The 27,603-nt window shown below is 38.7% G+C and overlaps 4 protein-coding genes across 6 annotated transcripts in view; 2 read left to right on the top strand and 2 right to left on the bottom strand.

The window, feature by feature from the left end:
* Positions 1 to 3,011, top strand: part of cyfip1 (cytoplasmic FMR1 interacting protein 1) — a 32,001-nt gene extending 28,990 nt beyond the window's left edge. The window contains exons 26-31 of the mRNA XM_061030245.1: positions 395 to 525; positions 629 to 701; positions 1,233 to 1,327; positions 1,415 to 1,653; positions 1,752 to 1,899; positions 2,346 to 3,011. Of these exons, the coding sequence (XP_060886228.1) occupies positions 395 to 525; positions 629 to 701; positions 1,233 to 1,327; positions 1,415 to 1,653; positions 1,752 to 1,899; positions 2,346 to 2,510 (851 nt within the window). The 3' untranslated portion in view covers positions 2,511 to 3,011. The remainder of the gene's footprint in view (positions 1 to 394; positions 526 to 628; positions 702 to 1,232; positions 1,328 to 1,414; positions 1,654 to 1,751; positions 1,900 to 2,345) is intronic.
* Positions 2,934 to 7,322, bottom strand: nipa2 (NIPA magnesium transporter 2). Its single transcript, XM_061030292.1, has 6 exons — positions 7,103 to 7,322; positions 6,420 to 6,653; positions 5,977 to 6,033; positions 4,864 to 4,954; positions 4,603 to 4,763; positions 2,934 to 4,071 (listed from the first exon to the last, which is right to left on the bottom strand). Exons 2-6 carry the CDS (start codon positions 6,556 to 6,558, stop codon positions 3,422 to 3,424), a joined length of 1,098 nt encoding a protein of 365 aa, XP_060886275.1. The 5' UTR covers positions 6,559 to 6,653; positions 7,103 to 7,322; the 3' UTR covers positions 2,934 to 3,421.
* Positions 7,323 to 9,399: 2,077 nt separating this feature from the next.
* On the bottom strand, positions 9,400 to 12,533 carry nipa1 (NIPA magnesium transporter 1). The gene is made up of 5 exons (XM_061030201.1): positions 12,319 to 12,533; positions 12,160 to 12,207; positions 11,953 to 12,043; positions 10,293 to 10,453; positions 9,400 to 10,140 (listed from the first exon to the last, which is right to left on the bottom strand). The coding sequence occupies exons 1-5, from the start codon at positions 12,446 to 12,448 to the stop codon at positions 9,647 to 9,649; spliced, it is 924 nt and encodes a 307-aa protein (XP_060886184.1). The 5' UTR covers positions 12,449 to 12,533; the 3' UTR covers positions 9,400 to 9,646.
* A 2,677-nt stretch (positions 12,534 to 15,210) lies between these two features.
* The window catches only part of herc2 (HECT and RLD domain containing E3 ubiquitin protein ligase 2), a 55,781-nt gene continuing 43,388 nt past the window's right edge, over positions 15,211 to 27,603 (top strand). For all 3 annotated transcript variants that reach the window (XM_061030214.1, XM_061030223.1, XM_061030228.1), the window contains exons 1-9: positions 15,211 to 15,263; positions 16,855 to 16,963; positions 18,576 to 18,669; positions 20,639 to 20,770; positions 23,825 to 24,047; positions 24,582 to 24,682; positions 26,334 to 26,475; positions 27,159 to 27,263; positions 27,378 to 27,549. In XM_061030214.1, coding sequence (XP_060886197.1) covers positions 16,892 to 16,963; positions 18,576 to 18,669; positions 20,639 to 20,770; positions 23,825 to 24,047; positions 24,582 to 24,682; positions 26,334 to 26,475; positions 27,159 to 27,263; positions 27,378 to 27,549 — 1,041 coding nt within the window. In that variant the 5' untranslated portion in view covers positions 15,211 to 15,263; positions 16,855 to 16,891. The remainder of the gene's footprint in view (positions 15,264 to 16,854; positions 16,964 to 18,575; positions 18,670 to 20,638; positions 20,771 to 23,824; positions 24,048 to 24,581; positions 24,683 to 26,333; positions 26,476 to 27,158; positions 27,264 to 27,377; positions 27,550 to 27,603) is intronic.

Below are 27,603 nucleotides of genomic sequence, written 5' to 3' on the forward strand. Positions count from 1 at the left end.
CAAACCGGAGATATTTGAAACTTAAATTGAAGCTTCACATTATGAGAGAAATAAGTCAGATTCTTAAAGACATTTAAATGTATCCTATATGAGAAAACTTCTTAAAGCAAATAATCTGGCAACCTATCCAGGTACAGCAGAAGAACATATACAGAGATGGGTACGGTGCTTGTTTTGATCAATTTTTAATTTACTTATTACCCTCATTATGTCGACACCTTTAACCTATACACTTGAGATGACAGTGAGACTCAGCTGTGAGATTCTTAAGGGGCCTTTTCCATTTTATAGTACATGTGGGCTGCTTTGATTGGTTGTTCATGTGCACTTCAATGGCTGACTGATACAAATCAAGGCGTGAGATAAGATATTAAGTCTGTTTGTTTTTCTTTAGGTATCCTGGAGTTCTTTCACCACCAGCTGAAGGACATCGTGGAGTATGCTGAGCTGAAGACGGTTTGTTTCCAGAACCTGAGAGAGGTGGGCAACGCCATGCTGTTCTGTCTGCTGAGCGAGCAGAGTCTGGTACGGCCCTCACTCAAAACCAACAATATTCACAATGTCATTCAAATGTTCTCTCTCACATCCTGACATACAAGTATATACCTCTTACACATCTTTCCTTCAGTCACAGGAAGAGGTCTGTGATCTGCTGCATGCTGCACCTTTTCAAAACATTCTTCCTCGTGTCCACGTCAAAGGTAAGAGCTTTAAAGATCACGTGTTGAGAGGACTCGCTGTTCTGAGTTTAGAGAGTCGGTGTCACAGCGTGCTTTATGTCATCTAGGTTAGATTAGGACTGTAGGCATTAAAGGCACAGATCAGATATTTTTCACATGTAGTGTGAGTCAATTCTTTCTTTTTTTAGAACCAGTGTGAACCAGATGTTTATATTTCAGAGTTGGTCCAGCTTCATATCTGGTCTTAAATCAGACACATGTCTGGTTTTTATGCTTCAAAATCAGTGACTACAGTGGTGGAAATTTTGTCTGTGCTCATGTCAGCTGGAAGTGTTTGTGTGATTTGTTGTGAGTTTGGATACACAAACATTACTTAATTTGTTCATTTCCCTTCAATTTATTAATATAAAACATTCTATGTATAAATGTAAACTCAGCGTGCTTTACAGAAGATACAAATCAACATAAAACAAAACAATATACGTATGATTTGTAATAAATGTAGTGCATGAGCAGACTTATCTCACGTTTGTTTTGTTTGTTTCCTCTCAGAGGGAGAACGCCTTGATGCCAAGATGAAACGCTTGGAGGCCAAATACACAGCGCTGCACATGGTTCCTCTGATAGAGCGCCTCGGCACCCCACAGGTAGGGCCGGTCTGAAAAGAGCTGTTCAGTTTAACATCATGTTACAAATACAAACATGTTGACCTTAACACCTCGCTTTTCTCTTAGCAAATCGCCATCGCTCGTGAGGGCGACCTGCTGACCAAAGAGAGGCTGTGCTGCGGCCTGTCCATGTTCGAGGTCATCCTCACACGCGTGCGAGCCTTCCTGGACGACCCCATCTGGCGCGGCCCGCTGCCTAGCAATGGCGTGATGCACGTGGACGAGTGTGTGGAGTTCCACCGTCTCTGGAGTGCCATGCAGTTTGTGTACTGCATCCCTGTGGGGGCCCACGAGTTCACCGTGGAGTGAGTGTGCAGCCCTGCAATCATCCTCTCTCTTGAAATGTGATTTTTAAAAAGTGCCACATCTGTTCTCACACACACATCACGCTGCTGTGTTTCAGGCAGTGCTTCGGGGACGGCCTGCACTGGGCCGGCTGCATGATCATCGCCCTCCTGGGACAGACCAGACGCTTCGACATCCTCGACTTCAGCTACCATCTCCTCAAGGTGCAGAAACATGACGGAAAGGACGAGGTCATCAAGAGCGTGGTGAGTAGGAGAGATGAAGGAGCACTAAATAGAGGGATGTATTCAATAAAATGTTGAGCTCCAACATTGACCAAGTATCTCCTGAATCACGAGACCTAAATGCTAAATAAGTGAATACATTCCCCTTATGTGTCAAACTTTTCCTTTAAGGCCCAGAATCTATATCAACCATCACAAGACACTCAATAAGTCTTTTATTAGAGCTTCATTGTGTAGGATTTAGGGAACATTTTGCAACCCTGTTCCTGCCAATTGCTTCTACCAGACAACATTGTGAATTCTCTGACACACTTGGAAGATTTATCTTTAGCTTCTTTCCTAACAATGTCACTAGAAAACAATCTCTTCACTTTTGCTCTGACTATACCTGTACACAATGAATCTTTTAATGTAAAAATAGTTTTCACTGAGATACTCAAGTATTCATATTTTCTGCCTCCATTCAGCCACTGAAGAAGATGGTGGACAGAATCCGCAAATTCCAGGTCATCAACAACGAGATCTTTGCCATCCTGAACAAGTACCTGAAGTCTGGAGACGGAGAGAACATGCCGGTGGAGCACGTCCGATGCTTCCAGCCACCGATACACCAGTCGCTCGCCAGCAGCTGAGGGGGCTGCGTTCACCGCCGATTCAGTGGACCAGCGTGAATTTTCCAAACACTGTCAGCATTACCACACTATCTCTAATATTCCTCCTCATTTACTCTAGGTCTTTAGCAGCAGAGGACCATTAAATGTTGCAGTTGGGCCACTTTTTGTCAGAATGATGTGTTTTTTTGTATTCACTTGTGCCTTATCAGAAATGAATAGACGTTTTTTTGGATGAGCTATTCTTTGTTTTATACTGAAAGCTATAGATCAGAGAGGGGAAATTAGTTTTATCAGATGAGTATTTAAGGGTTTGCAGTGGTGGAATAATAAGGGTGAACAGCGACATGTTTTCACGTGTGGGTGGAGGTAAATCTGTATTTTCTATATTTTTTGAACATGCATGCTTAACCATTTTAAAGGAAACTGAAAAGTAACATACTTCTGTTAATCATTTATTCACTGTGCCTTGTGTTTCAAATGTTTTAATCATTTTAATTCAATAAATATGTAACAAATCTGTTGGTTCATCTGAAGAGCTTTTCATGTAAAAAAAAAAGTTTCTCCGTTGTTACTTTCAAGTATCACGAAAACTCAAATCATAGTGACATGTCTTTTTTTATGTCGTCATTGTCAGCAGGACCTCATATAGAATATATATTAAAACCTATTTGATTTATAGAAAGTAAGTCAGTGCATGGATATGCATGTACATATAACAAAACGGTTCTTAAAAAACTCATTTACAGCGCTACAGAGGAATGAAATTAAGTTCTAACTGTAACTGAATATGAGCGGGTCATATTCAGAGAAAGTAAGGCAAATTAAAACAATAAATACAATCCACTGGTCTGTCAGAGTCCCAAACAGCTGATTGTCTTATTGTTTAAACCATAACAATGCCATGGTTGGTTAGTCTGTTATCGAGTTCCTCAATGGTCCAAAGAGGAAGTCATCGCCCCGTTTCTTCTGGAGACACTTTCAAAAGGCAAACCCATCTCTCTGTCCTCCATGTCCTCAGTGGACTCGTTGTGAAGCAGTTCATAGGTGCTGTGAGCTGCCGTCCCATTGGCTGCACGTTCCTCCTTCCTGATGGACACAGCGAGAGTAGCTAGACTAACGCTAACGTCTTTGAAGGCGTGGAGCAGGAAGATGCCCACGATGATGGTGAGGAAGCCGCTGAGGGTGCCGATCACATCGTCCGTGCCCATGTGACCCCACTCCTTGAAGAGGATGGCAGAGCAGGTGAGCACGGACGTGGTGAAGAACACGTAGTAGATCGGAGTCACCAGTGAGGTGTTGAAAATGTCCAGAGCCTTATTCAGGTAGTTGATCTGCGTGCTCACACAGGCCACGAGAGCAAACAGTAAGATCCAAGCCAGTGGGTTTCTCGCCACGCTTTTCCCGCCTATCGCTTCCTTGATGGCGATGCCCAGTCCTTTGACACAGGACACTGACAGCGCCCCGATCACTGAGCAGATGGTGATGTAGACCAGGATGTTGGTCTGACCGTGGCGAGGACCCACAACAAATATGAAGATCAGAGCCACGATGATGACGACAGTGGCAAATAATATAAACCCTGAGGAAAATGGAAAGAGGTGTTTAGACAAGACATGAATATAAAAGGTGTTGTTCCATGAAATGCATTTCAAAGGGTTAAGGGTTAGGGTTTTGCATTGATCTATATTGATAGTTAGCACATTGGTTTAATAATGCCAGGTTTCAGGCTTTTCTAAATAAAACAGTAGGCTGATTAGATAAAAGTTCAGAATGAGTTTTCTCTTAATATGAACAGGCAGAAATTAAGACTGATGCCTCTTTATGAACTACAACAGCAAACATGACCAGAAGCGTCATGATTTATAATTTAATAAAATATCTGATATTGGGTTGTTCAGGACTTGTGTATTTGTTCAGGTGGTATCCAAACAGACATCAATATCCTTTCATTTTAACTAAAATCATATCAAAAGTTACGCATCCAGTATTGTAACAACCCTATTTCATCTCCTAGTTATTTTAACTTTGATGTTTTTAAGTGGCTAGTACATAAACCTTAGGAATAAAAACACTGCTATCCTGGATCTCTGATGTAGTATTTATTCTGTACCTGGGTCGACCAGCTTCTTTGCCATGTCTTCCAGGCTGCTGATCTCTTCTTCTTGCGGAGCGTGAATGACCATGGTGGTGGAGCCCAGGATGCTGAGCAGGCAGCCGAGCTTCCCGTGAAGGTTTAACCGCTCTGTCAGGAAGTATGACGACAGCACCGCACTGCAATGAAAGTTAAGGTCAACTAAGATGACTCCAGTCCACAAATCCATTTACAAATATTAGAGAAAGGTGTCCACAGCATGCAGTGACTCATCTGTACCTGACGAGCACGCTGAGGGCTCCAAGCGGAGTAACCAGAGTCGCAGGAGCAAAGGCATATGCTGCAAAGTTTGCTGCTTCGCCTGCTCCCACTGTAAGACAACAATGTACATTAAAGGGGAGTTGTTGAATCTCCCTTTTCACATATTTTGGAATCACAATGATTTATAATAAAAAGTTTTAACAATAGCTACAGTACACTGCTTAAACCAGCCACAAGCGAGCCGTTATCGCAGCAACAAAATCCTACAACAAACGTCTTTAAATCAAAGAACGTCCACTACTATAAAAAAAAATAACTCACAAAATATCACATTTTAAGGATTTCTACAGGAATTTTCTTTTTGTTAAAGTAAGAACTTTTTGTTTAACCTGAAACAGCAGTTACATTGCTTTCTGTGAAGCCACCAGACTGCATTAACAGAAGCAGTAATTTTACCTCACAGAAAACAGAAGTTGTTATTCCAGTGTTGCCTTTACCAGTCAAACAATTTGTGTAAGTGTGTTGTGTTGCATTTAAGCCAATCATTTTAAATACTGAAGTCACACAAAGACACAAACAAACTTACAGGTTGAGACACGAGTAAATCACTTACTGCTTTGTTCTGCACGGTTAAATGACTGTTTTTGTCAATGGAGTCTGGTAACATGTTTATAGATACTTATATTCTCCTTTAGTATGCAAATGAGTATGAAAAGGATAACTCATGAGTTGTAATGAAGGACAGACAGATGTACACACTGAAATTCCTCCTGAGCTGTATGTGTGTTGAAGCAATATTTAGCAGAAAGAAAGTCTCCCAGGTAAGTGCAGGTTAGGTAAGTGCAGGTCATAAGGGAGTCAAGGTTAAATTGTCTCAAGGTTGGTCCAAGTGTTTCTTAGATATTCTGGTTACAATTCATGATTTCTAAACATTTAGTGACAAAATACTGTCACAAAATAGTAAAATAAGGTTATTTAAAAAGGTCTGTGTTTTAAGTGTTATCTGGAAAACAGGTTTTATATCATTTTAACCAAGTTGGAATCTCAAAAATGTAAACATTAAACCTGCAAATCATCAGATCTATGCTAACTGAGCATGTACAAAGTTAAAATTGTTACTACATTACTTACTTGATAGCAGACCAGCCCACCATAGACATTCTTTTAGATATGCATGACCACCTTGACCTGTAAATAAAAATGTTTAAATCAATTGAAGTGATTCAACTTATTTAAATAACAAGTTCAAGTATAAAGAACATGAATTAAGCATGCAATCATCCTGTAGGTGCAGTTGACTTTGAAATGACGGTTTTGTGATACGGTCAGGTTAATGATTACTTTTGAGAGAGCTGGGTACTCATGACTCACACATACATAAAAACACATAAACACACCCTGCAGAGTTGTGCAAAACCAAGCAAGACTGAAATGTGGTGTGACCAGGTGCGATACAGCACTTTCCTCACTGGTTTCACTACATTCCTGAGTGCGACCATTGTAATCAGGTACACAGGGAGTGGCCTAAAGTCGGATCATTTGTCAAAGATCAAACACAAAGTTAAGGTGCACACCTGCTCGCATCGACCCCTTCCTCGCCAACCTCAGAAGCCCTTTCTTCTTGAGGATAAAGCTGCCTCCGATGAAGATGCTGGAGCTGATGGCCAACCCCAGACCGATGTAGAAATCATACTTTCCCCTGTCCTGACCCATAGTGAGGCTTGGATGTGTTGCTGTGTGGTCTGTCACATTTACCACCAAACAATGCAGATGTTTACCAACAGTGCAGATATGGCCAGCTCAGAAACCTGAAAACAAAAAAACAAGAGAGAAAACACTGAGAAACAGACAAAAAAAGTAAACATTTGAAGCTTATTTTAACAGAAAGCCGTAATTTGCGGTCTCTGTATTCTTGTATATGAAATCACAAGAATACCGGAAGTGATACGCCACCAATGTTAACCTGTGCAGGCGAGGTGCAGCTCAAAGCTAGCGTGAAGTCTACCTGAACAGCCCGATTCATAATTAACTGGCCATTCATGCAGTTATTCCTAATTAAATCAACACTTCTTATGGTACTAAAGAGTTACATGTTTTATTCAATGAGTGTTAAACTGCGAATGCATCCATTGTTAGCTGTGTTAGCATCTATTAGCACAGCAGCTAACTGGTTCGCTAGCGACGCCAATGGGCATTCAATAAGATTTTTTATGTGTTTTGCTGGAAATGTTTTAGGAGTCATAATGAGAGTAAATACCTGTTCAAAAGGTGGCCGCGTTCCCAAACACAAGACGAAAGTGTTAGCAGGTGGAGGTTAGCTTAAAGCTAGCCTGCTTCCTGGTTGTGAGGCTAACCATGTCATACTGCTGTCCCCTCCACGTTCAGCTCCGACTGCCGCACTGCGAGCCTCTTCCTCTGCTTACCTCAGAGCGATGTGACCGCTGAACTGTGTGACCCTCCGGAGGATCCTCCACCACACTGATAATGTGTCCGGAAGAGGAGCAGGGCCAGGCAGGAGAAACATATAAGAGGAGGAGGATTTGTGTCGTTATGCATTTAGAGAAAAACATTTTAACTTTTTTTCCATGAATTTCACTTTACTGTTTTTATTGTCGAAATTGTATTTTACCGTTATTTATAACATTTCAATCTCGTTCTTTTTTTATAATTTATATTTTATTGATTTTTATAACAACATTATAATGGCAAACAATTATAAAAACAAAAACAAAAAACAGATTAAAAGAGAACAACAAAACAGACAGGAAACATAATAAGACAGTAAATGGATGATAGAAATGAGATACAACGATGCAGAAAGTATGAACAGTGCATCACCAGAAGGAGGGTATATGATATGTGCTTAGAAACAAACAAAAGTCAATCAACACCCTGGCAGTGATGTGTTGCGTCCTCCTGATATAAACTGGCTAAAATTGTCCCATTGCTCCTTAGAAATGTCATTTTTCCAGTTCAGCTTTACAAGCATATTTTCACAAGCAGCTATTGTCATCATTTCTTCTTTCCACATTTCAACCTTGTTCTTCATATTTCTTTTCTTTCTTGACATTTCCATCTTTTCCTCAACATTTCAAATTTGTTCCTGATATGTCCACTTTTTCTTCAACATCAGGCCTACTGACTTTTTCCTGAAATTGGATTTTAACATAATTTGAGATTTCAACTTTTATATAGATATTTTGACTTTGTTCTCAAAATTGTATTTAACATTATTCATCACACTTTGACTTTTTTCTCAACATTTAAATTTTATTCTCAACATTTTGAGTGTTTTCTTAACATTTCGACTTTCGATCTATTTTCTAAATATTTGTGACTTTATTCTCAATCATGCTACTTTAATCTCGAAATTGTATTTTGACTTTTTCCTGGAAATTAAGACTTTTTCCCTCAACATTTCTAATTTTTTCTCAATATTTCTATCCTTTTATCTCTACATCTCAACTGTCAGACTGCAGTTTCAAGGAGCGATTCAATTATGAAAATTAATTTAAGATACATAGAGCTTGTCAGGATTGTGTATTTCTAATTGGTCCTTCAAAACCAACACATTCTCTTCAAGGTTAGATAGAATTATAAACTGTTCCCATTTTTAATAGTATGAAAAAATCAGCTCATGGCCACAGATCATAATTTTATGTCCCAGCTTTACAAATCCCTCCACTGGACAAAAAACTTTGTTGATCTTCTAAAAATCTCCAGTTCCATTGAGACGGCTTCTGAAATCACACTAAATTATTCAGAGCAACACTAAATAAGTCAAAGTGTAGGTGATGCCATCCTGACACAGTCTAGCAGTGTGTGAAAGAAATAACTTTTAAGAGAAAGCCTTGAGGGCAACACAGAATTGTTTCCAGCTCAAATACTCGTGTTTTTAACAGAAAACATGAAGTCAGCAAATTAACTCTGATACTCTGGAAATATTTTGGCCTGCTGCGAGAACTAAAAAAAGTTTAACAATGAAGAAAGTTACGTAGAAAAAAGGAAAGCAGGAAATTATTTTAATCTTAGTTACAGTTCATACAAATGTAATGTTTTTATATCGAAAGTGTTTAAAATTAAGATAGAGTTGTCGGATTAATGTGGTAGATTTGAACACATGTTGTTATTTGTTAATTTTTGTGTTTCTGTGGAACAACTTTTAAATGAGTGGATGAAATGAAGGTCTGTGCACAGATAGTTATTAGGTTTAACACCTTACAGTCAGACATCTCCTTATCCTTCAGTAAAAATCTACCGTAGGCAGTCGCAATTTAACTCAAAAACTGTATTTTTTAATAGAAGAACATTTTGTGATCAATGGCAACATTTCAATAGTTAAATATGATTTATCCCATTTCTAATCCCATGTTTGAAATTTAAACAATTTCGCATTTAAATATAAAAATTCCATTCCCATCTGGGATAGTCTCCCGCTGCAAGGTTCATGTGTGAACAATCAAATCAGGAGCATTTCAGGAGCAGTCTTCCTGTAACTCACAGAGTGCACAAGTGAAAACGGCTTTAGTTAATCATACAATCAACAATAAAAAATACTTTTGCCAAAAGAGGAATGTATTTTATTATATTTTTTATAAATTATTTGTATTTGTAGGTTACATAGTAACTAAAAACTGTTTCACAAGAAACAGTGAAGTTATTCAAGTAAAATGTTAAATGAAATTAGTTTGAAATAAACCGAAGCTTTGGTCATTTACTTTGTAGTCTGTGTAGAACAAACCAAGTGTAGACTCTGTACTGTAATCAAGCAGTAGTATAAAGTCCTGTAAATATATTTAAATTAGTCTGTCTTCGTCTTCCAAGTGATCAAAGCCTCTTGAGAAATGCGGAGTAAAACGACTCCGACACACACTGTTGTCAGACCACACAGCATGGCGAGGCTGTCCATCATAGTGAGAGCGGTCCACTCCTTGAAAAGAAGAGCTGAAGCCAGAATCACAGTGGAAGTGAACGTCACATAGTATATGGCCTCAAACATGTTGGAACTGAAACTCTCCAGGGCCTTGTTGATGAAGAAGAACTGTATGAGAATGCTGACGGCCAGCGTCGCCAGGAGGCCGAGGAAGAGAGCCAGAGCATCGCTGCTCGGGGGTGCATCCCCAAAAACGTCTTGTGCTGCCAGGCCAAGTCCTTTGCTGCTCGGGACTGTGAAGCTTCCCAAGAGGGAACATATAGCGACATACACCATGACGTTTGATTTGCCATATGCTGGAGCAATCCACACAATTAGTATGACCAGCAGGAGGACCACCAGGAGGGCATAGAGTACAAAAACTGCAGGATGAAAAATGTATATCTTCATTTAGAACGGCATTATATTTAGTATTTTTGAGAAAGATATATGCTCCAGAAAATTCTAGCTCACAGTTAATAATTCATTTTGACAAACGCATCAAAGTAAAATCAAGTAAAAACAAAAATGTCACCTGGGTCTGAAAGCCTCTCCTCTAATTCCAGTCTTGTTGTTACAGTCTCTGCTTTAGGTGCATGAATGATGAGCATAACAGAGCCGCAGCAACATAACACACAGCCAAGCTTCCCCAGGATGTTTAAATGCTCCTTCAAGATCTGAGAAGCCAGCACAGCCCTGTTTCACAACAAAAAACATTACTGCAGGATGTGGATTCATTCTGGAGTCCAGACAGTACTGTCAGAGCAATTGATATGATACCAGGGCATGACGTGCTGCCCTCTGGTAGATGCAAAGCAATACATTAACACAGTGAAATGAAAGATACCATGTGGAATTTCTTAAAGAAAATAGTCGTTAATGGCATTAGTGGCTGTTAAGTGAACTGCAGTCAGCATCCCTTTCCTGAGTTACATGAGTTACAATCTTGAGCATTTACATTATGAGACATCTTCGACTGTATAAACAGCACGACATAAACACATCTCACCGATATTAAAAAAAGTCATAGACCTTTGTTTTACATCATTTATGGTTAAAGGACTGTTTGTCAATGCACAAGTTAGTTTCATGGATCATAGCTTCCATTAGTTAGTGAAGCTGTTGGAGCTGAAATGGTTAATTGGAAAAGAGCCAAACATTGAGACATGAAAATGATTTGTTTATATTGTTGGTTTATTGTACTTTATTTGGTTTTATTTGTAGAAGCTGATGTACAGATCTAATATGGTATAAATGTAAATTGATTGGGGTATATACTGTATGCCTTGCTCCCGCCTTTAGGTCAGAGTCGCTCCCTACTGTTTATTAATTTAAGGAGATGAATGGCACCTGGAGGACGCTGGTGAGCGTGGGAGCAGAACAGTTTTTGACTGCAAAAGCAGAAACACTGACATGACAGATGATTTGTTTATTTTTTAAGTGTCAGTGTAATTTTATACAATGGTCTTTTGTTGATACATTCACAAGTTGACATTAGATCTGCGGCTTTTGATTGCTTGTGCTAACCTCGATAAGCAGTGACTTTCCTTAATCTTTTTTTGTTTGAAACTATTACAGAGGTCATGTGGGAAGTCCTTTTCATAGTGTCCTTAATACAGACTGTAGGCCGACTAGGCATCCAAGAAAGACGTGAAAGGTATAATTTATTAAGTTATGTCATAATCTCTCCTTTCCAAAAATAAAACTTTGCTTCAAATTGTTGTTTTTTAAAGCAGATAGGACTGTTTGCTCACACTTAACCAGAAAGATTAATGCTGACTGAAACTGACATTGGCATTTCACTTCAGAACAGAAGTCTTAAAATTTAAACCTAAAATCTGTTCCTGTAAAAACTTAATGATGGTTCCAGTTGGATCAAAACACATCCTAATCTAAAGCTACATAGATGACAAGAAAATGTAGAAAGGAGGACTCCCTGGTCTCTAAAAAATGTAGGCTAGGTTTGAGGTGCTCTTCGGATAGGGATGCAGACAGTCGTAGAAAAAAAACAAGAAAAACTCCAAGGCAATTTAAATGCCTTTATTTTCACGGTATGTTCATGAGAACCTTAAGAAACACACTTTGACGCAATAGGTATCACGCCTGCGCAAGTAAGTCCTGAAGTCCTAGCTGCTCCTTGGAGTTGTTCTAGCTTTTTCTAAGTAGATGACAATTTAATTATTTCTTTGACTTACCCAAATAAAACTCCTAGGGCTCCTAGAGGTGTCACTATCACAGCAGGGGCCACATTGTACGCCAGGAAATTCCCAATTTGACCAACAATCACTATTACAAAAGGGGATGTATAAAAATATATATATGCAGCATTGTTTTATAAGTGATACAGGACGATGTAAAGATGTATTTGAACATCCACAGTCGGTAGAGGGCGCTATACTCACTGGACACTGTGCCACTCCACCACACCACATCTGTTAGGTACGACCCTCCTGTGGAAAACACACACATCACAGAGTTTCAGTTGAATTTGTGTGACTGATTATAAAGCTATATGAGATGTGCTGTTTACAAAGGGCTGGTGTCCCGCTGTTTCTGTGTACCTCTGTCCCGAGAGCGTAAAATTCCCTTCTTTTGAAGCACAAATGTCGACCCATTGATGAAACTTGATACTACTGCTATCACTATTCCAGCAACGGGCAGCGGAGCACCACTTTGGGACTCAGTTGTCATTACAGTGACTTTTTATTTTGGGTTTAAATACCAAGCGACAGAAGGTCTACTAGCCCAACTTTATGATTAGGAAGCAGGAAGTGAAGCAGTGCGCATGCGCGGTTTCCTTAGCACCCGGCTGTACCACTTGATCAATGACGCTTACTGTGAAATATGAAGTGGTATAAATGTGCGTAACATTAGGGTATACTGTAATATGTCTCAGCTTCAACATGAATGTTGTCAAACAAAAATTAAGAAACAGTAATTTAAAACCAGTCATTTACAAATAGGCCTAATCTTTCTGTAAATTAAAGCCATATCAAACACTAGATATTGTGTTTGGTTAATGCTACGAGATGTCTTGTGACAATGATTGGACTAACTTTTAAATCTTTGGTAAAATACTTTGGTAAAGACGTATAACTTGAATAACATGATGCTTTGTTATCAATATGCCTATACAAAAATAATTTATCTAGAGATGAATATGCTTAGGCTATGCCTATCAATAACTTGCATAATATAGGCCTAGTCCACACTCATTAGGCTACATTAAATATTTTATTACATTTAGCATATACAATAAGATCTTAACGTATATATATATATATATTTTAAACAGTAGGCCTATCTTATTTTAAAACGTCATAAACATTTTGATCAAAACTATTCATGTATGAAAAACTCTTTATTAGGCTATTTTCCTATATAAAGAGCTCTTGTGTGAGTTTATAGGGACCAGCACACTTTCTTTATGGACTGAATACTCTTTTGTTAATAATTTCAATATTTTTCCATCACAAAATGTTATGTAGAAAAAACGTTTTTCTGATTATAAAAAAGAAGGTTAGGCTACTTTTATCCCTAAATGCCCCATGAAGTGCCTCACTAAATTCTTCAATATTACAAAGAGGATCATTTCGACATTTGGAACATGTCATTTATATTTCTAAAATTTGAAACTCACAGAAAGAGCTGAATATTTATAGTATCTGTGAAGGAGCTTCAGTTTAACATGGCACTTTATAGTAGGCTACACAACACATTTTTTTCAAACAAAATCTGAAATCCACAAGTAAAGGAAGTAGAAAAAAAACAAGGATTTTGTCTGAAAGGAACTTTCACCCTTAGATATTTTGCCTTGTATCTGCCTAGATAGTTATCGTTGTGTTTATGTTCATCACTAAATCAGACTTGAACTATTTAATATCCTTCTTATGGATAATCTCGCTGGTCTGTTTTAGGAAATATATTAAAATTTGGATGCTCATTCTGCAGAATAAAGGTTGAAAACTTGAACTGTCATTCCACATTTTTGACTCTTCATGGAATTTCATATTAACTAGTAGTCAATAGACTGATCAATATTAGCTGAGTGGTCAGTGGTCACAAAGGCTAGATAAAATGACTACACAATCTGACAGATTACAGAGCAGAAAATCAATAAGATTCTGTAGGACAGATGATGACCCTTCACAAATATGAAAGAAACCTCTACAAAATGCAAACCATCTGTCCTTGTATTATTTTGAAGTGGATTAGAGACAAAGTTCCGTCTAAATCCCATTGGCATAGGGTTTTACTTGAATATATCACATGTAAATTTAGCAGAAAGACAATGTTTTTGGTAGAACATGGGTTATACACTTATGTCATGCATTGGTTTACAAGATGGTTTGTGTTGGAGAGTTGAGAACTATGCCTCAAAGCTTTTTGTTATTCTATACTTATTATAATCTTATTATAATTTGTCTTTGTGTTTATTTGTTAAATTAATCTTGTGCTGCTCACCTGTAGTTATTTCAGTGTGTATTTAGATAGATAGATAGATAGAATCTTTATTATCATTGTACACAAGGACACAACAAAACTTTGTTAGCAGCGATCCTAAGCAGCAGCGTTTACAAAAACAACAACAAAAACAAAAATATATTTGTGGTGATATGAAAGAGAAGTATGCAAAAAGTGTCCAGAGCAGTTGCTGTTCAGTGAATGAATGATAATAATAATAAATAAATAGACAGTTGTGGTGACTGAAAGAATATGTACAATTATTATTTTGCAGTGACTGATTAATTAAACAAATATAAATATAGAGATATAGTGCAAATAAGTGAAGTTATGGTGCAGTGAAAGAGTATATACAGTTATTATTGTGCAGTGACTGGATGAGTAAATAAACAGTTTTAGTGCACTGAATAAATAAATAAATAAATAAATAAATAGACAGTTAAAGTTAAAGTGCAGTGACTGAGTAAATAAATAGACAATTGTAAATCAGTGAATTACAAAGTTATTGCACAAGTAATATTGAACGGTTAGCAGCGGTTGGGTAATTATTGCACACATTTGAGCCAAAATGTTGAGTTCATATGTTTTCTTTTTATGCATATTCTATGCCAATTCAAAAAAGAAATTATTAAATAAACTTTTTAAGATGAATGATAAATGCTCTGTGAAATAAATACCCACACCCCTTTTCTGGGGAAACACTGCCACCAAGCGGACATTTTGCCTTCACTACAGGTCAACCCCGCCTCTCCTATGTCCCGCCTCCAGTACAAAACAAGTGCTCCTTCTATGACTCTAGTCGGCACCGAGCGGGCGGAGTTAAGTTCAGTCTTTGTAATTCTCCCTTCAAATAAGAAACCCCGCCCCTGCAGGCTGTGTCGGGAAGGATCCCTCCGCGTCGAGTCTCTCCCTGACGACGTGATGACGTAATTTGTTTCCATGCGTCGTGCGTCAGTCCGCGACCTGCCAATCAAACATCATAATGAACGTTAATGCAGCAAAGCAGCTGAGGGGACGAGAATAGCTCGAGAAGACACCGCAGGTACATTTTACATCTGGTTTTATTCTGTGCACATTGCGTTGCCGTACTGTCAGAAACATTGTCTCTCTTTGTGTGCAGTGTCATGCCTCAGCTTGTTCAATGAGAGCTGCTTTAATGTTAGCTAGCTAGTTAGTATTAGCGGTCTAGTAGCTAAGTGGTTAGCGGTAGCCTCAATGCTAATGTTATCGTTACCAGGCACTAGGTGTTGCGCTGTGAACCTGCTGATCCTGTGTCAGTGTGCTGTATTCTCCACCAGCCAGTATGTTTTCCTATGGTCTGATAACCGGGTTATAAACATGATAACAAGGTTAACGCAGACTGTGTCCTTGTTAGCATCTATTGCTGCGATATTCTCGTTTTCCTCCCAAAGTCTCGTCTAGTGTTTTACTGACGGATTCGTCTTTGGCCTCAAACTCCAGCATTTAGATATTTTATTGAGGCTAATGCAAGAAGAGTCCTGCAGCCGACTTGTCAAAATACTGCATTTTGATTTAGTACAGAAAGTACAAACATAGTTGCATGTAATGAAGAGGTTAACCCAGCTGAGGCAGCTGTACGTCATGTCAGCTGAAACATATAAGATTAGACACATGTGTAATTAAACCTGGCAACTGTCTAAGTTTGGATTGTTTATTAAAAAACATGTGATATAAAAAAACCCAGTAGTATAATCCTATTGGTTGCCAACTGTGTTAGGCTTCCCTGATGTTTACATCTGGATAATAATGTGGGTTGTTACACTGATATTGGCTGGTTGTGTTATTTTATCAGTTTGAGGTAATGTTATTGTAAAGTTTCATGTTAAAACAGATTGGTGGCAAACTATTCTTTTGATAAGAAAATTACAAACAGGCCTGGAAATGAGCATTATTATGTTGTCTGACCTCACTTTACTATCTTTTCTCTCATTATTTAGAAAAAAACACGACAAAAACGAGAAATTCATGAAAAAAAAAAAGATAAAGCGTTTTCCACTATCTGTAACTCTAAACATAGGGGTATAAAAAACAGTAGTAAAGTAACATGTTAAGGGGTTCACATGTTCAGTGTTTTCACCGCTTTCAGTCAATGTAATGGTTGGATGTAGTGCTTTATTTCTATTTGAATCGTAGTATTTTTTTGTTCTACATTTGTGAATATAATGCTTCACATACAAAACGTATAAATTCCATGTGAATAATTTTTACAGTCTGTTCAATTCGTATAATAAAAAATATATTATATCCCTTTTCTTCAATCGGCCAGTCAGTGATTTGAAGAAGTGCTCTACATTAAACCAAAATATGCGAATAAGGAGGCAGTCAAAAATAAATTACAAATATATTCAGGTTCATTATTACAGAAAACCCAACTTTTTTCCACATCTCTGAATCTTGCAATTACCTGAATAACTGGATAGATTTAAAAGGCGACCTCTTTCAATTAGTTGGTAACACAATAAACCCTAACCCCTAAACTGACTTCCTCACCTTCCTATCATGTAATGGTACAAACACTCTATGATGTCACACATTCTCTGCTGCTTGTAATCTAACCTTGAGTCTTTTTATATGTCTTATAATATAACAGCCTTTATCTCTTTATTATGCAGGTTGGCTGCGTTTGCAGCCAGGAGAGGGGAGGGGAAGATGCCTTCTCCATCTTTTACCCTCGATGCTCAGCTGAGATTTCATGACAAATGGCTGAAGATAGACTTACAGGTACTGTACATATAGGAGGGAATCATGTAACATTACTATGTTTTCAATTTAAGAAGACAGCATGTCTTTGTGGACTTGGTTGCATATGGAAATCTAAAAAGTTTTATTTGTGGGGCTTTTATGCCTTTATTTAGAAATAGAAGGGTGGATAGAGTCAGAAATTGGGGCGAGAGAGAGTGGGGAATGACATGCGGGAAAGGAGCCACAGGTCTGATTTGAACCTGGACTACCGCCGCTTCCGAAATTGTACAAAGTTTGAAAACAATTCCCCACAATTACTTAGATTTAATATTTTCCTGTATGAGATGAGAGAATTTTACTACCGTAGATTATTTATTGTGTTTGCCTTCCTTTATTTCGGCACTCCCAGAATGTCTTTTGTATCAAGACACTGTATTACTTATTTCTTAAGTAATAACTTTGTTAACTGCTGTCAGTTTGACAGTGTTTATCATGTAGGAGGCATACTGTAAAACCTCTTAACAACAAAGTAAAAATGACTTTTGATCCCCTTTATTCCAACGTGCTGTCCTTACAATTCTGAAAAGCAAATGCATGTGACAACATCTGACATAGACATCTAAACGTTTGCTGTTTTAAGGTTGGAGTCAAACAAAAACACTTAATTGTTCAAAATACATCTTCAACCAGTGATCTGCAAGCTGTGTCAGGCCTCATGCACAGATGATTGTTGTTTTTAGAGGGGATGCCTGTTATATAATAACAGTGGGTGCAGGTAAAGCGTGCTTTAGAATAAACAGATCTTTGTTGTGTTAACAAAAAATAATTGGTGGTAATTCTGGTCTTTTGTGAATATATGATGGATTTAAAGTAGAATTGGAAACACTCTGGCTCTGCTTTCTCTTTACTATAAATACACTGTGCCAAAAGCTGTCTGCACTCATCTCCACAAACTACATTCTGTCTGGACCAACACTGACCTTCTAACATTGTTTTGCACTACAAAACACAGCCTTACATTTTGACAGTGTCATATTTTCCCTCTGTTGGTGATCTCCTCAGTGCTTAAGGCAGCTTAAGTGTCATGTGTCTGGTTTGGATTATTCTGAGTGCTGTCATCTATGTGCTCACATATTTTTGCCATTTAAGTCATAAGATCCTAGAAAGCAAGAGTTGGCTTTTCACTTGTCAATAGTTCCCAGTAAAGTAAAGCATGACAAGTGAACTACAAGAGTGGTGACACACATTTTACAGTGAACGTATCTATGAATAAGTTGGAACTTACTACTTGCTATTAATTTGTTGGTGTTATTGTTCTGAGCTGGGTTATGTAGATTTAACAACAGATTAGGGTTATTTTTATTCCATTTATTATTTAGGGTTATTTATTTCCACTTGTGAAAGGGATAGAATAATCTAGAGAAGAAAGAATTAAAGGCAAATCACACACAAAGGACTGGTTATTTTCAAATGCTTACAAAAACAAGCTAACCCGGCTTCATATAAGCTGTGATTCCAGTCCACTCATAATGTGATTATAGCCTGTCTGTAATATACTCATGCAGAACTTACAAAACAAGCACATTAAGACTTTCAAGTGAATGCTGTGAATGTGTTGTGCTGATTTTCTGTTTCTTACTTTCCTTGGCAGCGGGCATTCTCTCCAGAAGGACTGAGTGAGATGTGGAATGAAATGGTAAAAGATGAGGAGATATCATTCAACGGAGAAGAATCGGCTCACCCAGGTATGACACACACAGATTACAGCATCCAGTAGCCCTCTCTCTGTTTCTTACACATTTTACACAGTGCTGCCATCTGTTTATAATGGCAGGTTCATTTTAATACGCTGTCTTAGGATGGATGATATGTGAGCAACTGACAGGGTTGAAATTCATTCCAGAAAGGTTGAATTGTCAAACAATTCTACCGGTATGTCTTTTCCTGTTTAAAAAAAACTTTATTTGTATTCACACGGAATAAAAAAATGATTTTACACTCATCATTGGTGAGATAACCTCCAGAGTGCCCCACTTTTTTGTTTTTACAGTATAGATATAAGAATACAGATGTATGAAGTCTGTCTTTTCCGTTTACTTTCCTTGACCTTGAGGGAAAGTGTCTTCAGGTGAAGGAAAGACGTGAAGAAGAATTTATAAGTACTTAAAAGATGCTGGTGATGCAGTGGTTAGTGCACACGCCCCATATACAGAGGCTATAGTCCTCTAAGCGGGCAGCCCAGGTTCAAATCCAACCTCTGGCTCCTTTCCCGCATGTCATTCCCCACTCTCTCCCTCCCTGATTTCTGACTCTATCCACTGTCCTATCTCCAATAAAGGCACAAAGCCCCCCCAAAAAATAAGTCTTAAAATAAAGACTAGTGCTTAAAGAATCTGACTGAATGTGCTCTTTGTTGAGTTTTTTTTAGAATAGACTGCTGAACATCATCTATTGCTAGATGTGTTTGCATCACCCTTGTTGCATAGTTTACAAACTTGGACAACCCTGGTTAGAAGAATTACTTAGTTCTCAAGCTGTTCAGTGTTTGAAGCAGTACGACTCCTCAGGTCCCCATCCGCAGGTTCTGGACTAAAAGGTTTGGCGAGGCAGCTTTTCTGCTCCAATCAGCTCGAGCAGTCCTCCAGAGGATCTGTGGTGTTGATATCTTTATCTTTTGAACCTACCTTCAGCCTGGCTTTTGGTTAAGAATGATTGATATGCATAATTCACTTTATTTCATTCACTCTTTATTTTTTAAATGATCCTCCATAATAATCCTTTTCTGTTTTATTTTGTCTTATTATTTTTATTAATATACTTGAATTTGTCACTTATTCTGAATTAGGGAATCACATTTAATCGCAATTTTATTGATTATCACGATTTGAGCATTCACAATAAACACATCACAAAAGTCTGAACTTACTGCAGGAAAGAAGGAAAGATAATTTAAAGCAAACTAGCAATTCTTTCTCACTTAGCATGTGGACGTAGGCCTGGGTTTAATGGCCATCCTTTTACTACAGGCTTGAAACATTGCATTTTTTATTGCATGAAGTAAATGAAAATGACTTATATTTTTGGGAGCCATAGAGTTGCCAGTCTTTTTGCATTGCATCCAGAGTTTTCTATTCGACTTGATGTGTGAAAAACTGATGTGCGTTTGTTTGCTGACTTAAAAAAAAAAAAAGATTTATTTGTAGGCTTGTCATGCCTTTATTAGAGCGATAAGATGGTGGATAGAGACAGAAATCAGGGAGAGAGAGAGAGTGGAGAACAATATGCAGCAAAGGAGCCACAGGTCAGATTCAAACTGGGGCTGCACGCTTTAAGGTCTGAGCCTCCGTACAGGGGGCGCGTGAACTCACCCAGAAACAGTCTCATGTCCTCCCCATTCTGCATCATCGCCTTTAGTTTATCAGGGCACTTTTTTTTACACAATATCTGTTTGCTACGCATGGTTTATTTATTCGCTCACTTTGAATGTGCTGCAGCAAGAAATTGTGAGTTGGCAGTGTGTCCTCATCTGAAAGGAGATATAAAGGAAACATTTGAATCACTTTTCCTTAGAATTGAGATAATTAGACCAGCTCTTATCATGCTGCCACATAGATACTTCCAGGTTGTTTCACTGGTCAAAAAACAAAAACATTCCAAGCAAAAAAGGCTTTTGGACTGCAGAGTTAATGTCAGAATCTCTTTTGATTCTTTCAGAGGATTGCACTGACTGCTTTGGAACTCAGAAGAAGGATGAACCCAACGACAAAGAGAAGAAAGAGGAGGAAGAGACGTCAACATCTGTACATCACTCCATCATAGAGACCTGGGACTGGGGGCGGCAGCCAGGTGAGAGAGTGAGATCATCTGTAGTGGGGGACTACTACGATGCTGCCATGATTCTCCTGTGATAGCTGTTGTTATTATACGCCTCTCTGTTTCCAAGTAGGGTAATTAATACCACGTTGACAGCAGATGGTTTCACAACACCTAAATGTCAACTAGCTGCAATGATACTGACCGTTTCAACACATGGCCAACCTCTCTGTTTATCTATTTCACGTCTGTCTGTCTGCTGACGCGAACATGTTTTTCTGGTACGTGAGGCGTGGAAACTCTGAAATGACATGTTGCAGTCTGAAGGTCTGAGTGGTTATTTTTACCCCTCAGAGTGTAATCTTGGTAGGCGTTATAATGTGGACCAGCATGGGGTAGCAACTCTCACCCCAAGCTGTGTTTACAGGCTGGACTGGGTGTGACAGAGTCATTGTACTGGGAGATAACATGGGTGGGGGGTGACAGGGGGGGACGAGGAGGATCTACATGCCTTGTAAAACCACGCTTTGCCCGTAGCCACCTGGCTGCCCTGCTCTTTTTCATAGACAGAGTCAGGAAATGACTCAGGTCTCATTGTGCAGTGAGTAACTCGGTCACTACATGTAAGAGTGCTCTGACTCTGATGCTTAAAGTTCAAACAGCAAACTTCCTGCTTTTCCATTGGGTGGTCAGATATCTGGAATATGTTTATCTCAACCGTAAGAGAACAGACCCGACCTGTTGTTGTGAAATCAGGATGGTTCAGGGACACATGGCAGATAGGATCTGATTCTTATGTATTTTTCTCTCTTTTCCTTTTGATATCCTTTATAAAATGTAAATGAACCTCTGTGAGTCAGGTTGTTCTTTAGCACAAGCTACTTTAAAACCATGACTATTATATAATGAATAGTCAAAGACTTTGTCTGACTACGATACATAGCTGACCTGACAGCCAAGCACAGCTGACTGCAGAGAGGCTCATACAACCTCAGGCCAGTTTGGCTTAAAAAGCTCAAGTGGATTTAAGACCTGCTATTTCTAACCATCTCATCTTCCCTGCAGTGTTTCTGTATAGAAGCATTATAAAGCATTTTACTCTTGAACTAGATCAGAACAAAGGGTCGGTTGTTAGAAAGTCTGCAAGCAATAAGCACATGTGTCATAAGACCCTTTCTTAAAATACCGTGCTGACCGATATGGAATTTTTGGGGCTGATATCAATATTAGGAAGAGAAAATAGTCGATACCAACAAATCGGCTGATATCTTTCTTAGAGCTATCTGCGATCTGTAGAGAGAGATATAGATATAGTTATAAACATTTCCCCCCTTGACACTCGGGGGAGTGATGCTTGTTGTAATCCATGTAACACACTCTGCTGGTGACAGTCAGAAAGAGAAATGCTAGTGTAATGCAACAATACTTAAATTAAATGATATTTGGTGGTGAATTAATGTAGTAATATCGGCGTATAACTGTGATTAAATTAGCCGGTACTGATAGTCACTGGATATGATAATATCGGCTGATATTATTGGCCAGCTGATTAATCAGTCGGGCCTTACTTATAACACATTGTAAAATAACTGTGTTGCAGGTAAACAAAAGAGTTAAACATTTTAAAAATATAAAACGAATATTACTGCATTATATAAATTAAGCAGTGAGTTTGGATGAAAAATATGTAATTTATTAATCCTTAAAAGGAAAATCATTTTGTTGCACACCCAGGCCTGATATCCACACATGCACACTTTGAACCAAAACTCATACATCGCTACGGAGAGATGTCGGAGGGGAGGGGGGTTTGTCAGATTATTAGCCACCCTGAGCAGTAAAAGGTGTCTTGCTCAAGCGCTCCCTGATAGTACTCAGTAGGTGAACTGGAACCTCTCCAGTGACCAGTCCACACTCATGTTGTAGTGTTCTGTGCTGGACTTTCATCAGTCAACCTCTGTTCTCCAGGCGGGTCCACAAGGACTGAGCTATAAATGCTGCAGGTTATTTTTAGAAGTTCACAGAATGTCACTTTTCCACTTTTTCACTGTAAAGCAAACAGGACATTACTTCAAAAAAAGAAAATGACTTCACGTTTTCTAAATGATATACTTTTTTTAAAGATGCCAGTTCATTTTCTTCTCTCCGTCAGCAAGTTTTATGATTTTGCTAATAATTATAGATGTTTTGCATTTACTGCAAGTACATTTAAAGAAACATTTAAGCAAGTTTATCTGTCAGAAATGTGTTATTTTTTAGAAGAAAATATTTGATGGAAAATAAAATACAACTCGCAAAGGAAAGTAATCTTAATTAGAAAAGTGTAACCTTCAGTTTTTATATAAAAAATATAAAATGTCAACAGCTCAATATTGAATTTAAAGCTCTAAAAATGTATATTTCTATATACGCCAAACTATAGCCTCCATACATGGGGCGTGGGCACTAACCACTGCCCCACAAGCTCCCCTCATTTCAGTAATTTTTTGAATCTTGTATTTAAATATTGTAAATTATTCTCAAACAGTATGGATACAGCTGTAAGGAGGATGGTAAAAATAAAATAATTTTATATGCAAATACTGAAATAACACTTAATTAAATAATTTAAGTTAAAGTTGGATTGCTTGATGTCTAAATGTCATTGTGTTTATTAGGGCTGGGTATTTCCCACAACCCCAGAATATGATATATCGATACAAAGGCCACGATACGTATCGTGATATACTGTACATTGATTTTGGATAATGACCAAGTCCTACATAGAATTCACTTCAACAGCTGTTCTTTTTTGTTGAGAATAACAGCAGAGACTTATTAAGGATCATGCACCTTAAAACACTTCAATTCAGGTCCTTGGAGATTGTAGAAATACATAAAAATATTTAAATCCCAGAGCTAGGGCTAATGTGTTATAGTGAACGGCACCATAGGTCAATTGTCTTCACAGCTTTGCAGCCGTATCCATTCTGTAACATCTGCATAGATACATGTATTTGCAAGGAGCACATGACGATATATTTCCATAGCGATTTTTTTGAGCACAGCCCTAGTGTTTATTCATACTCATTTTCTCTGTGCGTACAGATGAGACTGAGTTGAAGGATTGTCTGCTCGTCCTCGTTGACGACCAGCAGAAGCTCTCAGCTCAGATGGCCAAAAGCACCCTGTCGGCCCAACGCCTCCGTCAGCGCCTGGTCATCCTGGAGCGCTACCTCATCTCTCTGAGCCACAGCATGATGGAGGAGACCTTCTTGGTCGGCTGGAAGATGCCCCCAACCCCGCCACTGCCAGCTGCTGACAATAAGAGGTAACAGTGATGAAGTGAGAGAGTTTATAGGATTACAACTGTCCCATCACAGCGGGATCATCAGAGCTCCAATGTCTGATGAACTAGAATGAATACCCGGGGGCTTCATAAATCTGAACCCACTGGAAAGAAACTTATTATGGTTTTATAAATCTATTATCTATTATGGAATAGTCTACTTTTTTTTTTTTTTTTTAACTATGACTGATTCATTGTTTTTGTAAAGTAGACTGTGGCTTTGTCACAAAACTCTTTGGAAAAATGTAAGAAACGGCTGCCAAAATGTTTTTTATAATTGCTGTGTGACTGCACAGTGTTGGTGTTCTGAAGAGAAAATGGTTGTTTACAGCAATGTTCACAGCACAGTTTTTGAGGACCTTATGTGTGCAGGATTAACAGGTTGTTTGCTGGAGTTCCAACTTAAAGTGTGGTGTTTTAGAACACACTGTTTCCTGTTTTCTTTTTGGAGGCCTCTTAAACACTGTCACTCTTACATGCTTTCTAAATACTTGTGTGTTTTGGTGTGTTTTTCAGTTCTCGTCCGGCCAGTCAGGGCGTTGAAGGTTTGGCCAGAGTCGGCTCCAGGGCAGCTCTCTCTTTTGCCTTTGCTTTCCTGCGTCGCGCCTGGAGGTCGGGTAAGAACATCCTGGGATCTTGACAGTGAAGACGTTGTGTGCTCTAGTTGTGTTGATGAAAGCTGCTGTCATGGTTATGGAGCTTTGCTCAACAGCTGTTCATGGATGTGTTGCACCATGTTACATGCTGCTTATAGTAAACAACCCGGCATATTTCTGATGCTATGTTTTTAGCCCTAGCTTGTGTGTCATGTGGGTGAAGGACTGCTGGAGTTCATGACTCGTAACATTCCTGCTATGTATCAGATATCTCACCATTAAAAATGTCCTTTTGGGTACCTGTAGTTTTTAATCATCATGACTTAAAAATTGATGATCAATCCCTGCCTAGAAAGTTATATATATTTACATGGTGAGATGTAGATCTGTTCGACTGACTGTATTCCTCTTCATGCATGTACAAACATTTTGATATAAGACTATCCAATACAATACCAATACTATGATCAAAAAAAAGAACAGAGAGTTGGGTTTATTTTACAAGTAATGTTCAGTTAAGTCGGCCTTATCTCAGCCTGTTTAATTATCATATCACACAGTTTGATTACATTTAGAAATGAACATGTTTGGCTGAGGCTGTGTTTGTTTAAAGGCTCTTCATTGTGAGCTTGACAAGTACAGATGCTGTTTTTGTAATGTGTTCTGATGTGAGGTTGAGAGCTGCCTGTCCACAGGGACTGGGTGGGAACAATGAGCCGGCCTACTCTCTGTAGCCTTCCTGTAACATGAGACGTGTACACACACACACACACACACACACAGTTGAGCCTCTCATCCTCAGTCTAGCTTTATTCCTGGAATACTCGGTTAAAGCAACACAGTAACCCACCAAATGAAAACATATACACATTCTGGATATTATCGACTCTGTAGGTCATTTATAAATAAAGTTATCATTTAAGTGCAAAGATAAGACCATTTGATCTGATTGTATACAAGACCCTTGAAGATTAATGTCTATTAATACATGCAGGGGTGATACCATATTCATAAAGATTCTCAGTTGTCCTGATCAGATTTCAAAGATAGGTACTGGGACTTGATAAGACATTCTCAAACTGATCTGTATCACCTACACAGAGCTATTTTCAGCTGGCCCAATCCTTTGTTTCACGTCAGCTGTCAGACAGGTGATTTTACCCACAAAGCTTTTATGCAGAGCACTGCAAAAAAGTGTCGAGAGCTGAATGATTAAATCTTATAATGTGAAACGTGCAAAAGATGTATGGAGGACAAATCATTCATGGGAATACAGTTAATTCAGGTTACTCACCAATGCAACAAACACCTGAAGAGACTTTAAAAAAAAAAAAAAAACATACAGAAGAAGAACAGTAAAAATGCAGGCAACTATTTTCTTCATACTTAGCTGAGGTATTCAATAAATAAGAATAACTAGATCTGGATTCTTTATCTGAAGTATTTTGTGAATGTTCATGTATCTATAAAAGCATCCGTTTCATTTCTGACCTTGAGAAACAGAATATGGAAACATATTTGTAAGCTAAAACACTTACTTGTTCTTAAGCCTTCTTGCTAGGCTTGGCAAATTGTATATTTTATATTTTTGCCCTCTTTCCTGTATCAGCTAGTCTCTTTGCTGTATATATATATATATATATATATAAAAATAGTGTTTTGTGTTTTTCAGGAGACGATGCAGATCTTTGCAGTGAGCTTCTCCAGGAGTCTCTGGACGCTTTGCGAGCCCTCCCAGAGGCAACACTGTTTGATGAAGGAACCGTATCATCGGTGTGGCTCGAAGTTGTCGAGAGAGCCACCAAGTTCCTCAGGTTAGTCATTTAAATGATAAATGACTTTTCTTGCCTTCAAACCACTCAAAGCACCGTTACACACATAGTGAAGTACCAAGCTGCCCATCTGTAAGAATCATTCACACACTGATGGCTATAAGCTGCTTACAGATTGCAGGTCTGCATCGCCATACCAAAGTTCCATCAGTACACTTTTGTACTCACACATTGCATCCATAATGGTGTAATATTGGTGTCCCAGTATCTGAATTCACAATTGAATGATAACTGTGCGGAAACACCAAGAAGAAGTGCAAAATGCAGGTGAGCAAACAGCGGGAGCTCCACATATACAAAGCACTGTTCCCCCTTACCAGCTCCGAAGTGACAAATTGCCAGCTCGTTCCCTGAATTAAGCCTCTGTCACACATCAGGGGAAGATAAACTTCGCCCCATCATTCTTCCTCTGTGCTTTACACACTGCACGTGAGGTGTAACAGGGTCAAACTGTAAGTATTCTGCCTTCAAATGGCAGTCTGTAAGAGTTAATAGACTGGAAATAGAGATCAAGTCGCTGACCTTTCGATTGAAGCACCCACTTCACCATAAGTCACAGCTGCCCCATTTGTTAAACATGCAATCCTTTTTTATATTTTTGTACGTGTGTAGTGTACCTTTTGTTTACCAATTATAATTCTCATGTCTCATCTTTTTGGGACCAGTGACGTCCATGGAAGTGCCAGCAGCAAAGGAAACATTCCTCTTCAGGACCAGCACCTGGCCTTGGCTATCCTGCTGGAGCTGGCTGTACAGAGGGGCACCCTCAGGTAACTAGATACCCTCAATACCTGATGATTTGCCTATACTGATATGCTTCTGCAGCTGAAATGCAGTATAACTCACTGCTCACTTAGTTTTTTGATATCTTTGTCTTTTTCCAGTCAGCTGTTGTCTGCTGTCCTGCTGCTGCTGCGCCTCTGGGAAAGCGGCACCAGAGAGATGGACAATGAGCGCTCCACACAGGGGACCAGCGCCCCTCTGCTGCCCCTCCTGCAGCGCTTTCACAACATACACAGCAGCAAGGAGGAGCCCGTAGCTGAAGAAGAAGCTGAGGTGAACATTTGCCCTTTTCTACCTTCATATGTGTATCTCAATGGCATTGAAGTA

Source organism: Labrus mixtus, chromosome 3 (assembly GCF_963584025.1).
Source record: "Labrus mixtus chromosome 3, fLabMix1.1, whole genome shotgun sequence".
NCBI lineage: Eukaryota > Metazoa > Chordata > Actinopteri > Labriformes > Labridae > Labrus > Labrus mixtus.

Excerpts from the sequence above, each read along its gene's own strand:
- nipa2 (XM_061030292.1), bottom strand. The coding sequence starts at position 6,558 with ATGGGTCAGGACAGGGGAAAGTATGATTTCTACATCGGTCTGGGGTTG. Across the intron at positions 4,764-4,863 it reads GCCCTCAGCGTGCTCGTCAG|TGCGGTGCTGTCGTCATACT; the intron begins GTACAGATGAGT and ends CTTTCATTGCAG. Across the intron at positions 4,072-4,602 it reads AAAGAAGCTGGTCGACCCAG|GGTTTATATTATTTGCCACT; the intron begins GTACAGAATAAA and ends CATTTTCCTCAG.
- nipa1 (XM_061030201.1), bottom strand. The coding sequence starts at position 12,448 with ATGACAACTGAGTCCCAAAGTGGTGCTCCGCTGCCCGTTGCTGGAATA. Across the intron at positions 10,454-11,952 it reads GCCCTAGGAGTTTTATTTGG|GGCTGTGCTGGCTTCTCAGA; the intron begins GTAAGTCAAAGA and ends GTTGTGAAACAG. Across the intron at positions 10,141-10,292 it reads GGAGAGGCTTTCAGACCCAG|TTTTTGTACTCTATGCCCTC; the intron begins GTGACATTTTTG and ends TTCATCCTGCAG.